Here is a 22,746-nt window from a genome sequence, read left to right as displayed (position 1 = left end):
GTCTCAGGTTCTCTGCAGACAGAATTCTTTCAAGATGGGCTGTATAATTAACCAGCTTTTATTAGTTCCTGCTGTGGAGCAAAGAGCTACCCCACCCTTGTTAAGCTGCTTTGTAAATTCCAACTTTTCATAACAGCTTGAGAGATTTTGCCAATGTGGGCACACCTGCATTCTAATCCCTGCCCGGTACCAGGCTTTCTCTGCTCCACCTGTTCCCTTTTTGTCTTTGCTACCCAGGAGCAAGGAGTCACCGTTCCTCCCAAATCCTCAGACCTCCAAGGAAATCCATCACGGTCATCGGGCAACTCCACTCACCCCCTCGCAGCTGTGGGGGGACGTTGGGCGAGGGTTCAAGACCCCATGGAATATTGCAAGCCTTCTAGGGTCAAACCTTAAAATTGATTCATCGTGGGGTAGGGTGAGTGTGGCAGCTACACATCCTAGATGATGAGGTTAGCACTGGACCAAGACCCTGGCATTGCCACTTACTAGCTATAACACTTAATTTCTTAAGCGAGTCATAATCTCTCACGCATCAGTTTTGGCTTCTGTAAAATGGGGATACTGGAATCTATTATTTTTTAGGTCAAGTGAAGTAGTATATAAGGAAGTACTCTGCACACTGTGGGAAGTGGTATAAACCTGTGAGGCAGCGATTTTCAACCTTTTGCATCTCATGGCACACACAATCAAATTACTAAAATTCTACAGCACACCAAAAACAAAATTACATTTTTTGCTGACCTGACCAAAAAAAAAAAATAGGTGTAATTCTGATTCATTCATACCAGACAACTTTGCTGTTTTGGTTGCTGTCATTTTTTATTTGGCAATCTAAGGATCTAAGGGGAAGGAGGTCAGTGTTAAACAGGTACGGCATGTTTTAAAAATTCTTGCGGCACACCAGTGTGCCGTGGCACACCAGTTGAAAATCGCTGCTGTAAGGGATAATGCGGTATGTCTATTACTTCCCAAGCCTCCCTCCTTCCTTGCCCAGGGCATAAAAGAATTTGGGTTGGCACCACCCTGACTTGCACTGTTTGCCGCAACAGCAATTTCCAAAACCTCAAAACCCAAGGCTTGCCTGGCCGGGCGTGGCTCAGCGGTTGAGCATCAATCTAGGATCCAAGATCGCAGTTCGATTCCCGGTCAGGGCACATGCCCAGGTTGCGGGCTGGATCCCCAGTTGGGGGCGTGCAGGAGGCAGCCGATCAATGACAACTCACTCATCATTGATGTTTCTCTCTCTCTCTCCCCCTCTTCCTTTCTCTCTCTCCCTCTCTGAAATCAATAAAAGATATATCAAGAACAAAAAACAAAACCAAACAAAAACCTTAAGGCTTAACCACAGAGACTGTGGGCTGCTCCATCCCTAGACGACTGAGTCAGTTCCAATACGAACACTCCAACCCCAATAGAATATCAGTGACCTTGGCTACATGGTGCCTCAACCACCGATAGGACAAGTTACCTTCTTCAGGGTCCAGAGAGATTGTGATGGAGTCCTTCCACACCTCGTGGACAAGTGTGCCGTTGTAGACAATGGTCCAGGCCGTCATGTTCACCGTCACGGTCTTTATGTCACGTGTCAGGTTTTTGAGCATCAGGGCCAGGTTGACTTCTTTGCCCACTGCCAGAATGCCAGTGACCTTGAACACCCCAGAAATGCTGGGCTCCCGCTCGTCTCTTTCGACCTCTGTTGCAGATGTTGGGCCGAATGTTCTGCTGGGTTTAAGTTTCCCCAGTGCCTTGTCAAACACTTGTCTTTCCTGTCTGGAGCCTGTGTAGGGGAAAGAGAAGCATGTCAGAGACAGGGTGGCAACTTGGACAAAGGACAGCGCCCCGTCTGGAAAGGTGGCCTGGGACGAACACTGGTCCTACTGCTAAACAAAGATTCTGGCTGACCTCTCCAGGCCTCTGTTTCACGCCCTGTAACTTGAGGCTCACAGACCAGCTGGTCTAGGGCGCTTTTCCCATCAGCTCTACATGTCCAGGGAGCTCTATCAGCAACTGTGTAAGATTACTCTCTGACTCGATATTTTACTTGCTTAGGCCAATTAAGTTAGATTTATTTATTTACTTTTGGATAGAAAGTCTCTTGTAAGACTTAAAGAACAAACAGATAATTTAAAAATAAATAAAAACTGAGCTGAAAAGGTTAGAATGAGTTCATAAGCAAAAAAAGGCTATGATTTAGCATCGACTTCATTAAATTTTTTTTCATACCACTAAACCATGTTGCTCTGCTTTGTTTCTGGAGGTGCTTTAGGAGTTGAAGAGCAGCATTTTGTCCATGCCAATTGACAAGAATGTCCCATGGTTAGTATGGTTCCAAGTTATGATTGGTTTAAATTGGCAAGAGGGTTCAGGTTTCAAAAACACAAAGGACTGCTTTTCTGACTCTGAATCGTATTGTGGATCCTGCTGAATGTGATGGTATAAACAGCCCCAGGAGAATGGCCATGATGTGCATTCGAGATCATGGCTGTTAGGCACTGAGAGCTGCATAGCCAGCTCCACACATCTGAGCCAGTGTTGACAGCTCGGTTCACATTGGGCTCCCTGCCTTGACCTGAAGACAGATCCACTATCAATGAGAAGGTGTTGACCTTCCAGGAACACGAAACACGGAACACAGATAGAGGTCCACAAAGAATTACCATGTTTATATCTGCAGACCATACTCATGGCCCCACCTTCCCAACCAACCTGTGAAATTTTTAAGACACCAGATGACTTATTATAAGCACTTTACAACTTAATGAGGTCTTTCCCATAAGTTACATGGCTGAGACCTCAGGCCCACTCATTTAAACCCATTACGTTAGAATTAAGGTGCTAAGAAGGGAAGAGACTGGCCCAAGTGATAGTCTAATCCGGGGATTAGAGGCAGAGAGAGAGCCAGTCCTCAGGACCCACAGCCCAAGGTTCCTCCCACACACCCTTCTGAAAAGGAGGCAGGCAGCCTGATTGCCCAAGCTGATAGCTCCTGGTGGGCTGGGTTTCTTTTGGTGCCTTCCCAGTGTCTAGCTGAGCTGTAAGTCCACACCCAGGGCTGATGTCTATGTCGGAGCGGAGCCCTCTGTGCCCAGGACCTTGAAGCAGGCGTGTTTGTACAATGAGGTTCCGAGCCCAGATACCTATATAGGTCACCTGCTGGGCTTACTCAAGACTAAGCTTCCTGCTACTGTTTTCTCCTTTGGTGTTGCTATTGTGCAAATGCTTAGCAACCCATTTTATGAGCTCTTCCTCCCTGGGGCCCTCAGAGACAAACTGGCATCATTAGGTAAGGAAAACTGGGCAACAGCAGGCAGGATGATGAGCCCCGCTGTCACGAAGGGGCTAGAGCGCTGCCAGGAGTCCCGCAGGGATTCCCCAAACCTAGCTACAACCTGTCCCCATTCCATTGCTTAGGAGGTTGGACTGGGACAGCCAGAGCATCCAAGATGTGACAGTAAGGTAAGACGTCCCACAGAATCATATATCCATGTAAGCGGTGCACTTCAAAAGTCACCTTGGGATGTCATTATTCCAGTGAGTCTGCAGATGTTTACGTTGTTAAAACTCACCACTATTTATTAAGCCCTCACTCTGTGCCAGGCACTGCACTTGGCAGTTTATTGACGGCTCATTTGTACTGATGACAGACATTGCTGCTCATTTCACAAGTGAGGAAAGGAGGGCTCAGGGATCCTAAGAACCCTGCACAGTTCTGAGCGGTAGGACTGGGGTTCACTTCCTGCTGTGGGTGATTTGTTCCCGGGCTTCTACACTTGTTTCAACATCATGACATTGTAGAAAATGCTCATCCTAGCTCTGCCTTCTCCTGGCCTGTGAGCCCTGCAAGGGCAGGGCCCCATATGAGCAATCTTTGTTGCCTCCCTAGAGCTGAGCACAGAGCAGGCACTTGGGAAGGTCTCAGTCCATGTTTATCAACTGAGAGAAGGGTCATTTGACCCCAACAGTAGAGACAGATGGGGCCAAATTGAGGCCACCAATCTCATTGCCCTAGAGTTGTGCCTCAAAACGTCCACAAATACCACTGCCCAGAGGGGTCATCTGCTTGAACTTGGAGTCCGACCCCATCTCCTGAGCTCAGCTTTCCTCTTAAGAAAATGGCAGCCAGCAGTTGCACAAGCTAAGGTTTATTCGGAATGTACCGTGGGCACCCTTACGAAAGCACCTTTCTTCACCTCAGAACCAACTGGGAGGATCCCCTAAAGCTGCTATTTCAAAGTATTTTAGAGAGAGTGTAACACTGGCCCTACTAAGGAGCCACTGCGGCCTGCTACAGCAAGCGCTGATTTACTTTTGGCTATTTCTAAAAACGAACATCACCTTCAAATGTAGAACTTTTGTCACTATTGAGAATTCTCAAAGAGATAGGCTGCTGACTCCAACAGCAATTTTCAAAATAGAGCAACAAATGTCATTTGAGATAAAGGCGGCCTCACAGTGACTTTGGGGGTGGGCAGCACCCACGTGGATGCTGATTTCGGGGACTCGGGCATTCTCCTCACAATGCAGTCCCACCTCCTCTGGCTTCTTGGGAGGCCTCTGAAGTGTACAGAGCAAAGCCCTGTGTCTTTGGGGTCTTTGTCCAGTTCTTTGTTCAGATCGTGTCTCCTGCCTGCGTTTCTTGGAGGCTAGGGGAGTGGGCTGGCTGAACAATGCCTCCTAAAGCCCCCGGGGTTTCCCATGAGGCGGTCTCTCTCCCTGTGTTCAATCACAGTGCTGTCACCCCATTTGTGCAATTGGCAAAAGAACAAGGCTGGAGATGAGCTGGAATGAGAGCTGCCTATGCCCTGTGGCAAGCTTCTGCTGGCGCCAGTCTGCCCATGACGGTTCTGTCCCCACTAGATGCAGTCTGGGGAACTGGGCGTTAGGTGGCAGGGCGCAGTCCTACCATTCAGGCAGAACTGGCTGAGAATAAGGGAGGAGCATGTGGCATTTTACCTTCCCCACCCTAAAAGCTGTCTCCCCACCAAAGTCCTGAGTGTACAGCCCCACCAGCACCCCTCCTACCTTCGGGGTACTTGTACTTCTCGGTGACGTCCATGCGGGAGTAGCTGCCTACCGCCTTCGTGCTGATGTACCTGCCGATGGTGTCAGTTTCCGAGGAATTCTGCCTCTGGGAGTTGCGGCGGGCATCGTAGATCCAGGTGATGCGGTCGGCATTGACCTCCGCGAAGATGAAGGGCATGTCGAAGTCCAGGTGCACATCGCCCTCTCGGACAGCCGTCACCGAAGCGGGGCCGCACTGGAACACCCCTAGGGGCAAGGGCGCAGGGGTTGGATGCATGCAAAGCCAGGCCCATCTGCAGCAGCCCACCCCCGCGCCCTGGGGACCATCCGCAACCACCCAATTCCCCTGCCTCTACCCTGCAAACTCCTTCAGCCCTTACGGTCCACAGTCTGCCCCCTTCATGTTGGCACTCAGCACAGATCGTCCCAGGCCACCATTATCTTCTGCAATGGCGCCCTGGTCAGACTCCACCTCTTCAGAAGACTGGCTCAACCCTGCATTCTGTGGGTGTGTAACTTATGCTGACCCACTGCCCTCGGTCTTGCTCTCTTGCACTCAGGATTGCCTCTTTTCTACATCTGCAAATTATTCTTCCCAATCATCGCACCTCTATTCCTGGAAGACTTCCCTGAACACCGAGCCCACAGGAGTCTCTTGCTCCTCTGAGCTACCAAGCCCTGACCGTCACCTCCTTTCTCTAGCACTAGGGTGGGTAGTTAGCTCCAACAGATAGATAGAGAGACAGAGAGATAAATAGATAGACAGATAGATGATAGATGGATGGGTGGATAGGGAGGTAGGTAGATAAGTAGATGGTAGGTAGATAAGTAGATGGGTAAGTAGGTAGGTAGATAAATAGATAATAGGTAGATAAGTGGATGGATGAATATAAATTAGATATATAGTTTCATTCATGAAGTGCACAGCTGGAAAAAAACAAGGAGCAACAGAGTACAAAGAAGGGTATTATCCCATTTGTATTTACAAAACAAATAAAAAAGAAACACACACTTCTATGTGCTTAGAACAGTCACCTTCAAATGTTTTTTGTTTTTTTTTAAACCATGACCTCTAGAAATAGATTTTACACCTTGGCACATATATGAGCCTGAAACAGAAGTTTCACATGACAGGGCTCACTCTTACTATGTCCAATGCCTCCTGCTATTTAATTTATTTTATTTTATTTTCCTTTTCTTCCCCCAACCCCTTTCCATGCCATCCTATTTCATTTCCTAAAATGATGGTCACAACTCACTAAACTTGATTTTTTGTTGTTGTTAACCCTAACCCCAGGATATTTTTTCCATTGATTTTTAGAGAGTGGGAGGGAGAGAGGCAAGGGGGTGTGGAGAGAGAGGGAAAGAGAGAAACATTGATGTGAGAGACACATCAACTGGCTGCCTCTTGAACGCGCCCCACCCGGGCAGGGGATCGAACCTGCAACCCAGGTACCTGCCCTGGACTGGGAATAAAACCTGTGACCTTTTGGTGAGGGCGGCCAATGCTCTAACCACTGAGCCACACCGGCCAGGGCCCACTAACTTGATTTTATAACCATTAATGGGTTGCAGTGAAAAGTTTGAAAAACAGTCATCCGGAAAATATCTGGAGGGTTACTGTCCCCTCCCCAAATCGCCCAAATCTGGTCGCATTCGTTGCTTCTGGTAGAGAGGCTGCAGTTGGGGGACTTCATGTTCATTGTAATGGTTTGAAAAAATTTTTTTAAAGCATGCGCACATATTACATGTATAATTAACTTTTTTAAGTTTGGAAGAAATAACAAAAAATGAATATAATAGACAATCTTGTGCTAGGAGGGACAGACTACTAGAGGCGGTACAAGAAAGTCACTGCTGGCAGAGGACGGCTTCTTTTCCTGTTGCCTGGCACACGCCAGGGCCCCCGCAGCAGCGAGAGCAGCTGTGTGGGCACAGGGAAGGCACCCCGTTAAATAGCAGCCTAAGCCCGGCAAAATTAGGACAGGAAATCTACTTTGGAAATATATATATTTTTTATCCCATTGTGACCCAGAGATGGAGAGGACTCAGGTGACTTTCCGATGCCACTGTCCATTACTGTAAAGAATTGAGAGGCTGTGACTTAGAGCCAAACCTAGAGAAGGGGGCCATCAGTGGGCCAGCAGGGGGTTACCTTGGCTCCTCTCTTGCGGGGTGGCGTCCAGAACCTGCCATCCATTGTACCTGGAGCCCAGGTCATTCCGCACAAACCAGGCTTCATTCCAGACATGGAAATTCCTGCAGACAGAAACAGAGTCTGAAGAGCTTGCCCAAGGTCACGTAGCAGGTGAATGGTAAAAACCATATCTCTGATCTGACAGTGCAGGGCTCTGATACTCATCAAGACAGTGTGTCCTGTGCCAGCTATTGTGCTAAACTTTGGCAAGCATTATCTCACTTAAATTCTCACAGCACTTATGAAATGGGTATTATTATTTTTTAATCCTCACTGGAGGACATGGTCACTGATTTTAGACAGAGAAGAAGGGAGAGAGAAAGAAAGAAACATCGATGTGATAGAGAAACATTAATCAGTTGCCTCCCTCACTCATCCTGACCAGGGATTTGAATCCACAACCTAGGTATGTGCCCTGACTGGGAATCAAACTCGCAACCTTGTGGTACACAGGGTGACACTCCAACCAACTAAGCCACCTGACCAGGGCTGAAATTGGTACTATTTCTATGCCCGTCTCACAAAAGGGGAAACTGGGCTCCGAGAAGTTAAGCAGCTAACCATGACAGAATTAGTGTGGACCCAGGTATGCCTAACTCCAAAACCTAGGTCCTTGACCACCATGTTCTCCTGCCTTCCTGAGGAGCAGAGCAGACCTAGGTTAGAGCCAGTGAAGCAGCAGGTAAACCCACACAGCTTATTCTTGTGTGTCCTGTTAGGGCACACTATTATATTTTGTGTGGGCTGAAAATGAACGGGGCTGCAGTAAAAGTGACATGTCTTGATAGGAGCCACAAAGCCTGTGGGCTGAGATCTGGACTGAAGAATGGCCAGTCCTAAAATGCTCTTTATCAGTGACATTCCTTTGTCTCCCAGTTGGTAGGTCTCGGTCACTGGTCGCCTCCCTCACCAGGTATTGCCAGTTGGCCAACCTCTTACTCATCCTCGGCTCTGCCCTCTTCTTTCCTCTCCAGTCCCTCAGCAATGACATTAACATTGGGTTTGGCAGTCTGAGGTTCAACTAGAAGAAATTTTAAGTCTAACATAAATCCAAGTTCTATCCAACTTGAAAAAACAATTTCTTTTTGGTGGTCATGAGATGGAGAAGACAGTTTTAGGCAGAGTACTCTGAAGAGTGGCCAACTTCAGAAGCCATAAAGGAAAACACTGATACATTTGACTATGTAAAAATATTAAACTTGCATATACCAAACAAATAAACGAACAACACACAAACTGTGATTCTGTTTCCAACCTAGAGGAGTAAGTTCATAGCAGATAGTCCCCTCTGATGATAACAATAAACTGAAAACAATACAAAGGACAACACACTGAGAGTGAAAAAAGTGGACAGACTTTGGAAGGCAGTCAAAACCTGGAGGAAGGGGATAGCATGGGGAGAGTTGCACTTTTGGTGATTTTGCCCTAAGGATAGGCCACAGTTTGGATAAAGTGCAGGGCAGTAAAAACTCCAACAGACAGCCCACATCTTTCTGACCTGAGACGGTAAGAAATAGAGCCTGGGCCAAGCAAGGACACTAGAGAGTGAGGGGAAAGTCTTAGAAAGGAAAGAATCAAAGAAAGAGAAACCCTAATTTTTATATAAACTCTGCCCAAGCTTCTGGGTGACTTCTTAACCATGTATGTATGAGGCCGATTATAAGCAGCCCAGCTAAAGACAAAGGTACACTGAAACTTGAGTTGCTGCTTCCCACACGTGAGACAGAGTTTGCAGTCTGAGTCCACCCCAGGTAGACTGCTAAGACAAAATATCAGAATCCAGACATACCCAATGTTCAGGATACAATTCCAAATTATTCAACATACAAAGAACCAGAAAAGCATGGCTTATCCTTTAGGGGAAAGACAATCAACAGTGATTCATCCTTAGATAATCCAGATGATTAGACAAGGACTTTAAAGCAGTTGTTATAACTATGTCCAATGAAATAAAGGAAAGTATGCTCACAACAATTAAAAAGAGGAATTCTTATCAGAAAAATAGAAACTATATATAAAAAAAAAAACAAGCTGAAAATTTTAGCTGGAAAAAGAGACCAACGTCTGAAATTAACTCCCTGGCTGGGCTTATTAGCAGACTAGAGATGACAGAGGAAAGAGTCAGTAAACTTGAAGATAGATCAGTAGAAATTATTTAATCTGAAGAAGAAAGAGAAAACAATTGAAAAAAATCAATAAAGTGGGGAAAATACATGCAACATATATGTTAGACAGAGACTTACTATCATCAATATTATAAAGTAGTTATAAATCAATAAGAAAAATACGCAAAGTAAAAAGTCAAACACGCCAATAATGGCCAGTGAGCAGGCAATTTTCACAAGAAATACCAATGACCACTGAACATGTGAAAATAGTTTTAACTTCACTACCATTAAAAGAAAATGAAAATGACAAAGAGATACCAATACACCTATGAGACTAACAAAAACGAAAGCATAGGATAATATGCATTGTTCTATGATACTCATTCCAGGTGTGGGAAAGCCAGCACTGCTATACACCACCGGTGGGAGTTTACATTGGTATGACATTTGTGAAGGGCAAGCTGGCAGTGAGTATGAAAAACCTTTAAAAATCTGTGGATGCAATGAGCCAGTAATTCCACTTCTAAGAATTTCTCTTATTAAAAAACTCTCATGAGCGCACATGATGCTCATGGAAAGATGTTCACTGAAGCATTGTTTTTAGTAGCAAAAATAATGGAGGAAAAGTTCATTAGTAAGGGACTGGTCAGATAAATTGTGGCACAGCCATGCAACTCACTATCGCACAGCTGTTCAAAAGAATGAGCAACATCAATCTAGCACATACAGGGAAAGATGTCTAAAATACATCCTCAAGTAAGAAAAGCAAGTTACAAAACATCGTGTAGGTAATAAAGTATATGTATAAGTTTATAAAAATATGTACAAATATCATGGACCTATTTGGATTTAGAAAATAGTACATTAAAAAATCAGCAAATGTTAGTCCCCAATAATTCTATTATCTTAGATAACCACAGTTTAGATAACAGTTTGGTGAATATATTGTGCATATGAACAGATTTTGGTGCATATTAAACTAAGTTTTCTGTCCATCACCCTTTATCCCCCTTATACACTCCTCTACTCCCCCCACCCCCTGCAGTACTCAACACACATCCATCTAATGTGTGTGAATATAAACAGAATGAAATGTCTAGAAGGATCTATCTCTAATATTGTTAGCATTTTTCTTTGGGCAGTTATATTACTAGAGACTCTTCTTATTTATTTACTTATTTTCTATTATTATCAGGGGAATAATTGTTTTCATTTTGCACATTTTAAGAGGCTTCCTGTGGGGACCAGCGGATGCTTGTGCAGGAGGGAGTTCTACACTGTACAGCTGTCAGGAGGAGTTAGAAGTGCTCCTTAAGTACTTATCAGGTGGATACGTATAAATACTTAAGGACTGTGACCCTGCTACATCTTTCGGGGAACAGGGAATGAAAAAGTCATCTCTGAAACAAGGCAGAGAGGGATGAGGCCATAAGAGGTGAACAAATAGATAATTAAAAATAATACCAACCAATGATATGAGTGGGAGGAAAGAATACCCTTACTCACTACTGTAATGAAACATGGGTTTTTACAATCTTTCTGGAAGGCAGTAGATTTATATGCTCAAGATTTATACATAAGAATGCTCACTACTGTGTTATTTATAATAGGAAAAAGGGGGAGATAGACAGGTAACGTAGGGAATGGAAAATAGGTAAGAGCAGGGAAAGAGATATGGTTCAACCACTCAGTGGAGTATGATACATTTAAATCTTATTTTTGAGGATTATTTAATGACAGGGAACACGTTGATGTTTTGTAAAAAAAATACATGATTTAAAACTGTTTTTGAAGTGGTTGATTTCCAAGAATGGGAAGAAGTAGGATGCATCTATCACATGCTTTGTCTTGTACCCGTGCCACGTAAAATGTGTAATCCCAATTCCATAAACAACAAATAGAGAAAAGATTGGATAGAAAATGATCAGATATTAAAAAGTATGTTAAAAATCAGATTACAAATGATTTATATATTCTGAAATTTGTATAACTATAAAAAAAAAAATCATCATAAAAATGATCTCTAAGAAGACCCACAAAATGTCTTTTTGATCAGTTAGAATTTACCCAAGAGAAAGCAGGAGTGTGGGGAGATGATCCCAGATGGATGAAAGAGGCGAGAGAGGGGTGAGAAAGCAGTAACAGTACTAAGTTTCATGTTTATTTTCTTCCTGGCAGAGAACCCTAAGGGAAGGGCGGGTTGATTAAAAAAAAAAATTGTTGAGTAGCTGTTCTAATACTATTTGTAAGATGGGAACCTGATAAAGAGCGGGTAATGAACAACAAGTCCTGGCTCCTCCCTCCTTCAGGAGCCAGCACCTTACTCACACTTCTTTGGGACGTGCGTGCCTTCCTGACGCCCGGAGGCAGTGCCACCATGGAAATTCTGGCTTGTCTCGGTGCTGCCACCCCCGGGCCTCGGTTCCCGTCTGGAGACTTTGAGTGGTAGGAACTCAGGAAAAGGACAGGCTGCAGGTGTCAGAACTGCCCAAAGCCCTGCTGAAAGATGCATTCCTGCCCCTCCTCGCTCCCTCCACCCAAGTCAACTTTAAGGAAATCTTTGAAGTTTATAAACCAGTGCCCTGGAGACAGCAACTCAGTTTTGCTTATCTTTGAATTTACAGGGTTAAGAGACCAGGTCTGGAAAGGGACCCCCCAACCCCTACCCTTGCCACTGGTAAGCTCCTATTTGTCCTTCCAAATGCAGCTGAGAGTCTACCTCCTCCAAAAGCTTTTTTCCTGACGTGCCTAGTGAGTGCCAACCATACCTCGTCCCATCTCCGAATCTTGCCCATTTGGCCCCTTTTACTCCACAATCGCCCATCTCCTCATGCAGCTATGAGCTTCCCCAGTGTGGTTCCTTCATCTCACTGCTCTTGGTGCCCAGTGCCCAGTGCAGCGTCTGGCACACAGTACATACTTAATCATGTTTTCCGTATTGAATTACTGTGGGGCCTGGCCACTCTTGGAGCCTTGGTTTCCTTGTTACGGATCTGACTGAGGTGTTCTAGGTACGTTGGGGGCTGGCTAAGTATTAGTGGACACTAGCGGCCACGGAAAGACTGCATTGGGAGCCAGGGGCTAGGCTGATGGGTGGGGTGTCAACAGCTCTTCTCTGGAGCTGGCTGACTCCACCTCCCTGGTGACAGGGCAGGGCAAGCTCATGTGTCTTTCATCTGGAGCTCTATAAAGGCTACAAGTAGAGTCAGGTCTGTGACTCCAGAAATTGAGGAATCATGTCAAATAAATTAAGAAGACAAGTCTGAAATTTAAGATAAAGATAACTTGGCAAGCTGTTCCAAATAATTTGGTTGCTGAGCAGTCCCCAGAGACCTGTATAGTGGTCCAGAAGGGAACTCTTATAAAAGAAGGATCCCAGACTTAACTCCCTACAGAGCATCTCTGCTCTCAAGAAGTGATCACTCCAAAACCTGGTGCCTCTTACACAAACCACTGTTATGAGCAGAATGGCGCAGAAGAATGTAATTTAAAGAAAGATCTGGAAGAAGTTGCTGAGGTCACCTAATCTAGCCCTTCATTTTACAGATGGGAGCTGAAGGAACAGAAAAGCTAAGGAACTTTAGTGGAGTCATACACTTACTTAGAGTGCCTACATGTCTTTAGCTGTTTACCTTTACTTTTCTCTGGGCTTTTGTTTTCTTATTTATGAAACGAGCAGGTCCTGTCTAAGGTCCCTTCCAGTCCTAATGTTCTTTGACTCTGGAGAGTCCTGTTGAAAGAGCTTGGACACTAATTCATGGTTTAACCTTGGGCAGATCACTTCTCTTCACTGAGCCCCTGAGACAGGGTTTAGTCTTACAGAGAAGTGACATTTGCTGCCTAAATGGGAACCCAAGAACCCAGCTTCTCATTTGGAATGGGTTGGACAGCACCCAATCTCACCAGAGCCCTGGTTGGTGTCCAGCCAACCCCTCTGAAAAATCTCAAGGTAAGCTGTCAGATTTTTCAAACATGAGCCAGGAGTAATCATAAAAATATTCTTAGGCATCTCTCTGGTGCTCCAGAGTTTACAAAGCTGCCTGGGTTCAAAGCCCAGCTTCACCTTTCCCTAGTTGCATACCCTGGGGTAAATGATCTGTGTCCTGGTTTCCTCAACTATAACACGGGGATGATAGTGCCTGCCTTGTCACTTTTGAAGAGTAAATGTAAGCACTTAGAAAAGTACCTGGCACACAACAATTGCTCAATGAACTATTTATTAGTTGTTGCTGTTATTATTAAGTATTTTCAGATGCTTAACATCATTTGATTTTTACATGCTAATACTTTAGGAAAATCTGGACAAGCTTCTAAAAGCTTTCAACATACAAAGATTCAGATTAAAGGCTTTCTGTCCAAACCCTAACTGTCCCTATAATAATAGGTTAATAATTTCACTCCGGGCAGAGAATGACTTGTGGTTTAACTCCCTGCCCTGGATGGGATCCATGTAGAGGGGAGGGGAGAGCTCCCTTGGAAGAGGTAGCTCTTGTACAAAACGTGGGGTGAGCTGAAGTGGCAGAGAATCAAAAGACTAAAGCTGGTAAGGAAATTAAGTGAACATCTAGTTCTAGGCCAACTCTTGTAGCTCACTGATGGAGAAACTTGGGACAGAAAGGTGAGGTGGCTCACATAAGTCCTAGAGCAAGATGGTGGTGGGGTTGAGGCTAGGACTCAGGACTCTGTGTCCTCAGACCATCCAGGAGGGAAAGGGGTGGGAGAAACATCAGCGTCCACTGCTTTCTGAGGTTGGTTCACAAAAGGCTAGTGGGTCTTGGAAAGGTGAGGGGTGATGAGACTCCCAGCAAAAGTCAGAGCTTTGAGGCCTAACACCCTCCAATGATGGGGGAAAAAAAGATAGTAGAAACACTGGAATGTCTCCATGGGCCCATATTTGCCCCACTGTGATTATATTTGATATGAATTTGAAGCTAATGTGAAACAGTAACCAAGAGATCTGGGTTCTAATTCCAAATTCAGTGTAGAAGCCCCACTTTCCTGCTCCCAGGAAGACTTTTTTGATGACTCCCTGAGTTGTCACACTGTCTGTCACTCACCTGGTGCTCCATACACCATCCCCAGTCCTTAATCAGCCTCTGCTAATGCTTTGCCCAAGCCCTGCTCCCTAATAGCACCAGAAATGCTTTTGGTAGAGCGACCGGGTCTTAAGCTTCCTGGTCTCTCTGCAGTTTCTAGCTTACAGGATAATCACGGAAGGATTATGCCAAAAGGGACCCCCTCCCACCTGCCACCAAATCAGTCATCTTGTTAGATCAATCATCTCCTCTAGTGAAGGAAACCAAGGCCAGGAATGGCACTGCCTCAACAACCAGAACAGGTTGCAGTGGGATTTTGGACAAAGCAACAAAAGAGAAAACCAGGGAGAAGAAAAGATATTCATTTAAGAGAAGCTGGAAAACAAAACCTTGCCATAAGTAGCAATGTCACTGGAGAGAAATTTGTGTACGTGCAGATCAAGAAAGAACATCCTGAAATAGGCTTTCTCTCCCCCATTAGCACATGCGACCTTGGGTGAGTTACATGAGCCTCACTGTCCTTCAGAGGGGAGCAGCTGCTTATATTATGCACTTCTGTTGTTGGCGAGGGGTTGTGTTTGTTTTGACAGTTTTCTCCATTAATTTTAATTTTCCTTTTACTTGGCTCCATTAGTTACCCTATACATATTTCAGAAAAGTTGGACCTACTTTTTCTGGGAATAAGTAATAAAGCATATTTTATATAGATTATCTCAAAGTTGAAAGTCTGAAAATAAGATGGCATCCGCATTCAGGTTATCTAGCATATCTCTGTGTGGGTGGTTGTGTGTGTGTGTCCTTTGATATGGATTAAAACAATGGATTACTGACATATGTGTGTACTTTATTTATAGACACATAGACACCTATGCTCAGAGAGGGTTAGACACTCACCATACGCTGTCACTGCCTTTGTCCAGGGGATTTCCCATGGGGTCGTAGTACACATCCACGCTGAGGTTCCTGTCTGTGTCATGAGCGGAGTTGAAGTTGGTGATCACCCGGGAGGGAATCCCAAAAGACCGCAGCACTGCAAGTCAAGGGGCAGTGTGAGACCGTGGGTGGCAGTGGGGATGATACCTGGAGCACCCCACTGCTGCCCACCGACCCAGCAAAGGCACGTCACACCCAGAGTACCTGTGTTGAGGGTCCCAGCAAAGACCCAGCACTGGCCATATCGGACTGGCCTGAGGCCAGAATTCTTCCAGTCCTTGAGAATCTCCACACTGCCGTTCCAGTTCCTGGGGTCCCGGCCACCTGTGTAGTTGCCACTCCAATTCCCAGCTATCACACCATTGTCATCATTGCTGTTGACCTGGGCAGGAGGAAAAAACCTCAGATGAGTCAGCGGAGAGTGACATACAGAGTTCAGGGGACAGGGTGGGGAGATGAGGAAGGAAGCCAGGGAGCCATTGAGTGGATTTCCTGTGTCTTTCTAGGTGATTCGAGGATGATCACTGTTACAATGTTCCCTTAGGGGTATTAAGTAGTTTATGAATTTAAAAGTGCTTTAACGGGCCATGTTTGATCGCCCCTGACCCATGTATTAGTTATGAGCAGCAGGCTCACATGAGAACTGAGGCTCTATGGCTTGTCAGTGGTAAAGCCAGGTCAGAATCCAGCCTGCAGAGGGCTTCTTGCCTCAACTCACAGGCTATTGCATATATCTGACTTGGGGTCCAAGGTTTGAAACTCTCTTTTGGTGTACTGGTCTTCTAAAAGATCACTTTAGAACTTTAGAAACTAACTTCTTCTTGGAAAGAATAAAGATGGAATATTGTTCTTCATTCATTCAATTTAAGGCATGATTCTTGTGCAAGTAACACAACCAGTGTGAAAAGAGCACTGCACTAGCCATTGAGAGACCCAAGTTCCATTGTCTTTTAGAGATACATATTGAAATATTTATGAATGAAATGATGTAATATCTGGGATTTATCAAATAATTTGTGGGCGAGGGGTTCAGAGATGAAACAAGACTGGTCAGAAGTGGGTAACTGCTAAAGCCAGTGATGCGATATAGTTCATTTTACTTCTCTCTCTACTTTTGTGAAAGTCTGAACTCTGTGTTATTAAATTTCCATAATGCAAAGTTAAAAGAGAGAAAAAGAGAAACCTGGGTAACAAGCCCGGCCTTGGCACTGTCAGCTCAGTGACTGTGGGCAAGTTAATTCACCGATCTGGGCCTTAGCTCTTCACCTTCCAATACAGGGAAAACTAGAAACAAATGAGTTCTCGGGTGTCTTCTAGCAGCCAGTTTTCAAAGTTTATGACATTGTCACCAACATTTATCCAAACCTACAGCGAGAGGCTGGACCAGGGTCTCTCAGCTTATAGGCCCTGCGCCCCTCTTTGTGGGGGTCCACAAGTGGCAAAGCCTATGAGAACAGACAGCCTGGGAGCAGAAGGATCCTCACCGAGGACAGGCTAACTCGGTCCCCATGGCCCCTCCGGGTGGTGGGTGAGCTCCCGGTGCCCTCCAGGAGGGCCTGGGCTGTAATGGCAGGGTCAAGCAAGAAGGGGCCTCCTCCAAGATGGAAGACTATGCAGCCCATTCCCATTTCCTGAGTCACAAAGCTCCAGCCACCAAAGTGGTAATCAGCAGGGTCATCTCTGGCTAAAGCTGAGCATTTCGAAGCCCTGCACAGGCCATAATTAGCTCGAGGCCCAGCCCAGTCACGAGATATGAAGAGAGCAGCAGGGAGGTGTAGCTGAGGAAATTGGCCCTGATGTAAAGTGGTTTGTCCCGGGGCTGAGGGTGAGTCAGCAGCTACTGGAGCCGGCTGGCCTCACCCATCCTCTCCTGGGCCAAGGAGGCTCAGCTTCGTAACTCACCTGACCGCCAGCTTTCCTTAACCTTGGCTTTGGCTTTGATCTCACCCTTCCTGGTCACTTGGTTTTCAAGGTTCAGCCCAGGTCCCACTTTCTCCCTGTGTCTTTCCCAGCCGCCCTGGCTCCCACTCATCTCCTCAGTGCCTCCACATGCCCTGGGCCTCCTCGCTCCTTTCCTGCAAGGTTCGGTTTGCGACTCCACTCTTTCAGGAAGCCCTCTCTGATTACCCCCAGATATTTATCATCCAGTCAGAAGGTTGTTCAAATTTCTAACCACATAATTAGCGTGGATTCTCCAACTCCAAAGTAAAGAGACTGGGACATGTCTAGTCCATTAAGAAAGAAGTTAAAGACACCTCTGGGGTAATTATTTAGTTTCAGAGGATTAAAGATCAAGAACTCTCTGACTTTTAGCTTTTTAATTTGTACCCCTTGAGCAAGTTAATCCCATATTTGGATTCTTGCTGATGGAGGCGTTCTCTACACACTGAGTACAGAGGAAGAGATTCTTCCAGGGTCCAGTGTGTGTGTGTGTGTGTGTGTGTGTGTGTGTGTGTGTGTTTGGAGGAGGGCAGGTCTCTCAAGTGGACAGGCTGGGTGAGTGAAAAGGCCCTGGGTGGCCAGTACGAGGCTTTGTTCTGGTTTGACTCACAGGCTGCACGCTGTGAACAAGTCACTGAGATCCTTGGGCTTCAGTTTCCCCACGTGGATATTGAATGGGTTGGCCTCTGCCTCTCTCCCCTGACATTCAAGCCCTCTGTGCTGGGGAGGGGATGGATCAAAGCAAAGGAGCTTAACACTCCAGGCTCAGGCAGGGACTTTCCTCCTTTCCAAGCAGGCCCAGGGCAGAGTAAAGCCTCAGCTTTGCATCCTCCCAGGTCTGATGGACACTAAAAGGGCACGTCCTCCTGTCATCTGAGAAAGGCCTCATGATACAGCGGAGCTGGCTCCAGCCCAGCTTCTGCCACTCCCTCACTGTGCCATCAGGCAGGTCCTTTCACTAGAGGAGCCTCGCGCTCCACGTGTGCAAAATGGGGATGGTAATAGCCACCCACTGCATTTTGTGAGGCTCCGGTGAGATGACATGCGTAAGAGCGCATGTGCCTAACCCGTACTTGGGTTTGATACATGGTAACAACTAGTCATTACGGTTTTCTCATCACTCACCATTGCACTCAGCACCCGGCCAACGTATTTGGGGTCCCCTCTGCGGGCCACGTCAGTAGCAGGGTCACGGCGGAAATTCAGACTGCTATCCAGGATCGAGAGGCAGATGTTCAGAATGTCTCCTTCAAACTGTTCGAAACGGAACCATATATCATGATGACAGAAATGACAAGTAGTGTCAGCTCCTTAAGGGTACTGGGGCTACGCTGGTGAGAACAAGGACAACTGCCCGGGGCCTTCCACCCTATGGCCTCCTGAGCTGAGAGCTACTGAGGAACAAGTACCTCACCCAGCCTTTAATCCTGCAAACTCGTCCAGAGCGCTCACGATACATGGAGGCCCTGTGCTGAGGTCCCCAAATGAACAGGACTCTCAGTGTCATGAACTTGGGAGCAAATCACTTAGCCTGTCTGGGCCTTGATTTCTCTCTCTGTATATCAGAGGATTGGCCCAAGCTCATCTCAGAGTTTCCATCGAACTCTGACTGTGATCTTGAGCATATTATTTAGGCTCCTGGGGAAGTGATAATAAAGATAAAATGCCTCTCTAAAGGAGGTATTTAGAGCCATTTTCTCAAAACAAGACTTGTTTTTAGTCAGTGCTTTTCAAATGGAAAAAGCCAGGCTCTCACTTGCCTTAGGGTCTTTGTAAGTTTTACTCCTTCTGCCCCAAATATCTACCTGACTCCCTTGCCTCCTTCAGGTTTTTGACCAAAAGTTCCTCCCAGGAGAGGCTTGCCCAGACCATGCCATCAAAAACAGCCCCTTTCCCACTCCTGGATGCAGTCTATGTCCTGACCCATTTCCCCCTCTTTTCATTCTTTCAATGAAATTCGACACAGTACCCCAACATAGAAAATATATCGCAGACTTGCTCGGTTTGACTATAGAATGGGGTCTGGGGGTAGGCAGAACATGCACCTTCCTGCCTCCCCCTGCGTATCCACAGCATCCCACCCAAGTTACCTCATTCTAATGCCTTTGTTTATCCCCTAGAAGAGAAATGGTGGAGGGAATCCCTGAATGTTTTCTAGGTTGAGCAGACCTAGAAACTCTGTGGTCTCAGATGGAGGGGTGTGTGTATGTGTGGTCACAGGAAGGTCACCATTGGAAGGTTAAATGCACACAGCAAGGAAGTTTCATCACATTCTCACATGGAATGAGTGAACAGAAAAACTGCATTTTTGTCCCAAGTGTCTCTCCTGGGCCTTATCCTCATTTGTGGATCATGGCACCAATACCACATCATTGCATCAGTTTAGTTACAAGTCTCTCTTGCCCACTAGATTGTGACCGTCTCAAAGACAAGAAATCTGCTGTATTCATCTCCTGTGGCCTTACTATGCAGCCAGGGCCTGGCACATAGCAGGTGGTCAGTAAATGTTTTCTGAATGAATGAATGGAAGGACAGGCAAATAGACAGATTTGGGGACTTCTGCCTGTCTGTGGGGCCAGCTGCTGAGCTTCTTGGGTAATAAGAATATCAGCCCCAGCCTCCCTCTGACCCTTTTACCTGTCCGAAGTTCCAGCCAACCATGCTAATTCGATTTGTGCTTCCCACAAAAATGGCACCGGCATCTTGCAGAACATACTCCTCTCTCTCAGCTTGGTTATTCATAAAGACACTATCCGCTGTTTGATACAAAAATCAGATACTAGGGATGAGAATCCTACAGAGGGCTACAGAGACCAGTCCTCCCACTCCTGAGTACTGGCCTGAGAGCTGGAGCAAGCCATGCCTGCAGCCTCCCCACCGTCAGCCTCCACCGGGGAAGGAAGCTTTGGGCTATAAAGCTTCCAACTCATACAGTGGGAACTATGACTTTGAAAGAGAAGCTGGGATGATCTGAGAGTCTGGAAATGAGACCCCAGGAATGGGACACTTGCTCCTTTAGGAAAAAGGCTATCTCTGTGTTACAGAATTGTACTGTGGTCATCTCCCCTATAATTACATCATACTATGCAGTTTGTAAAAGATCATGAGATTCCTGCAATATCCCCAAAGGAAATAGCAGGATGTCCATTTTATGATGAGCAATTTGAGCTTCAGAAAGATAGAGAGGCTGCCCAGATTCACATAGCTGGTTAAGTGGCAGGGCTGGGACTCAAATCTATGGCTTCTGACTTCTAGCTTCTATGCTTTTTCCATATCCCACAAACTTTACCTAATCAAACCTGAGCCCATGAAAACCACTCCCCTCATCTCCTTTCCCTGGGCATTGCTGAGCTGATGGCTGGGAGTGTGGGTGGTTAGGCATGTACCTTGTGACCAGGGGTTAAAGAGCAGTATAAACATCCCAAGCTTCAGAGTAAAGTTGTTGCCCTGGGAGGAGACCTGCAGGCTCAGCGTGTACCATCCTATGGGTGCACTGGCAGGACTGGAGATGGAGATGGTCAGAGTATTGTCCCTCTGGGACAGGAGCTGTGCATACCAGCTGCCACCACTTGTCCCACTGGAGAGTGGAAACACAGCCTTCGTTTTGGCCGATTCTGATGGGGAGGGCCCTGGAAAAGAAGAAGAGGTCAGTGGAAACCAAGGAGCACTAGCTAGACTATGGAGAGAGATCAGATTCCAATACAACCACAGGGGCCCTTCAAGGGACATCATCCAAGGAAGCACCACATTATGGTGCTGGAAGCAACTGGAGAGACAGACCATGTAGGCCAAATTCCTCTTGACTTGAAGACTAGGACTCTTGAGCTCAGAGACAGGCAGAAACTCGCCCAAGGCCACATGGAGTCAATGGCAGAGACCCCAGAGCCCAGTGAACCCAGGGTCACCATCACCCCCTCTTGGATGCACAACCCCATGGGCTACTCTGGCGTGTATGTGGGAGGGGGAGCAATGAACAGGTACCTGTGGAGGCGATGAACCCCAGACTCTCTCCAGATCTAAGAGGTCGGTTGAAAGTCAATGAAAAGGTGAACGGTTGACCTCTTCGCAAGATGAGCTCCTGGCTGGAGTACCTGTCTGTGAGATGTGCTTGCCGGTTGGCAGTCATCTGCCAGTTGATATTCTGGGGTTTTAAATCTGTGAGACAGAAAAGAGAGGATTATAGGTCCTCTGTGGCATGGGATAGTGGCATGGGGAAAATGTATGTTACCAAAGGGATAGCTTTTAGGCAAGACTAGTAAGGGCGGAGCCAAACTTCTAGGAAAAATCACGTTAAAATCAATAGACCTTGGCTGAGCATAGCAAGAACTTCACAACTTCACAACCTGTTCCCCTCCGCCCTTTCAGGCAGCTGGACCTCTGCATACACTGTTGGAACCCCTGTGAATATCTCCCCCCTCTGCCTGGTCAGCTGTCACTCAGCCCTCAAGGAACAGGCCAGGTGTTCAGTGTAGCTTCACCCAACCAGCCAGGAGAACTGCGTAACCAGAGCACCCACATTCTGTCCACTTGTAGCACCATTCCTTGGTGGGTGGGGGCTCAAATAGAATTGGGAGGAGGCTACTTTCCTGAAATCCACCTCCCTGGTTTGGCTTGTCTGCTTTCCCCTTTGCATCTCCCAGATTCCAAGTGCCTTTTTACCACTCCAACATCCAGTAAATGCTTACTTGTGTATTCTGTACTGTATACGTGCAACACCTTGGTGTTGGCCTGGGCCTCTGATGCTGACGAGAACAGCAGGGCTCTGAGCAGCATTCATGGGCCCAGAGCCTGGACTTTCAAATACTCACTGGCAAGAGCAGTATGAAGGAGCAGGCCAAAGGCCCATGAGATCTCTGGATGATACCCCGAATGCAAACACCTCGAAATTCACTGCCTCCCCACCTCTTCTCACATGACTGTGGAGGTGACGGAGCTACACTGAGAAGAGTTTATGGGAGGCACCATGAGGTATGAGGATTTTAGCTTCTATAAATCTTTAAAGTGTTTCATTCCTCTGAGCTATGCTTGAGATGTTTCAATATCCATGCCTCTGCAAACCAAACTGATTTCTGTCTTTATGATGAGACCACAGCTACGAGACTGTGGAGGCACATCCCAGCGCCAGGCAAACATCTCTTTATATGTGTCTGTCTCTTCATCAGAATGGGCCTTCTTGATTTTTGCGTTCTGATGCCTAGTACATTGTTGACTACATTAGGACAACTAGGTCAACAAGGGAATGAAGGAGTTAAATGAACAAACAAAAACTAATGTCATGCAATGGCCATCATGGCTATGGGTCATTCATTCAATAAATGCGTAGAGAGTACCTATTATCTGCAGGACACTGGGGGGGGGGGGCACAGTGTTGGCAATGTAAGAAGTGTGAAAAGAAGTTTAACCCTCAAAGAGCTTCAGCAGTGGGTAAGACAAGCACATAATAAGCGATGGAACAGTTTATCTATGAATGAAGGGACGGGCAAGGGAGGAATGAAGAGACAGAGGG

The 22,746-nt window shown here is 46.3% G+C and overlaps 1 protein-coding gene across 1 annotated transcript in view; it reads right to left on the bottom strand.

The window, feature by feature from the left end:
• Positions 1 to 21,389, bottom strand: part of TGM3 (transglutaminase 3) — a 28,111-nt gene extending 6,722 nt beyond the window's left edge. The window contains exons 1-9 of the mRNA XM_081148830.1: positions 21,222 to 21,389; positions 20,627 to 20,869; positions 19,878 to 19,996; positions 18,366 to 18,494; positions 15,504 to 15,681; positions 15,261 to 15,396; positions 7,181 to 7,284; positions 5,026 to 5,271; positions 1,472 to 1,780 (exon numbers count right to left, since the gene is read on the bottom strand). Coding sequence (XP_081004956.1) covers positions 1,472 to 1,780; positions 5,026 to 5,271; positions 7,181 to 7,284; positions 15,261 to 15,396; positions 15,504 to 15,681; positions 18,366 to 18,494; positions 19,878 to 19,996; positions 20,627 to 20,869; positions 21,222 to 21,366 — 1,609 coding nt within the window. The 5' untranslated portion in view covers positions 21,367 to 21,389. The remainder of the gene's footprint in view (positions 1 to 1,471; positions 1,781 to 5,025; positions 5,272 to 7,180; positions 7,285 to 15,260; positions 15,397 to 15,503; positions 15,682 to 18,365; positions 18,495 to 19,877; positions 19,997 to 20,626; positions 20,870 to 21,221) is intronic.
• Between the last annotated feature and the right edge of the window lie 1,357 nt (positions 21,390 to 22,746).

This window comes from Miniopterus schreibersii, assembly GCF_964146895.1.
Source record: "Miniopterus schreibersii genome assembly, chromosome: 10".
NCBI classification, from domain to species: domain Eukaryota; kingdom Metazoa; phylum Chordata; class Mammalia; order Chiroptera; family Miniopteridae; genus Miniopterus; species Miniopterus schreibersii.
The sequence above is the reverse complement of the archived record's forward strand: the minus strand, read 5'-3'. Positions and strand labels throughout refer to the sequence as shown.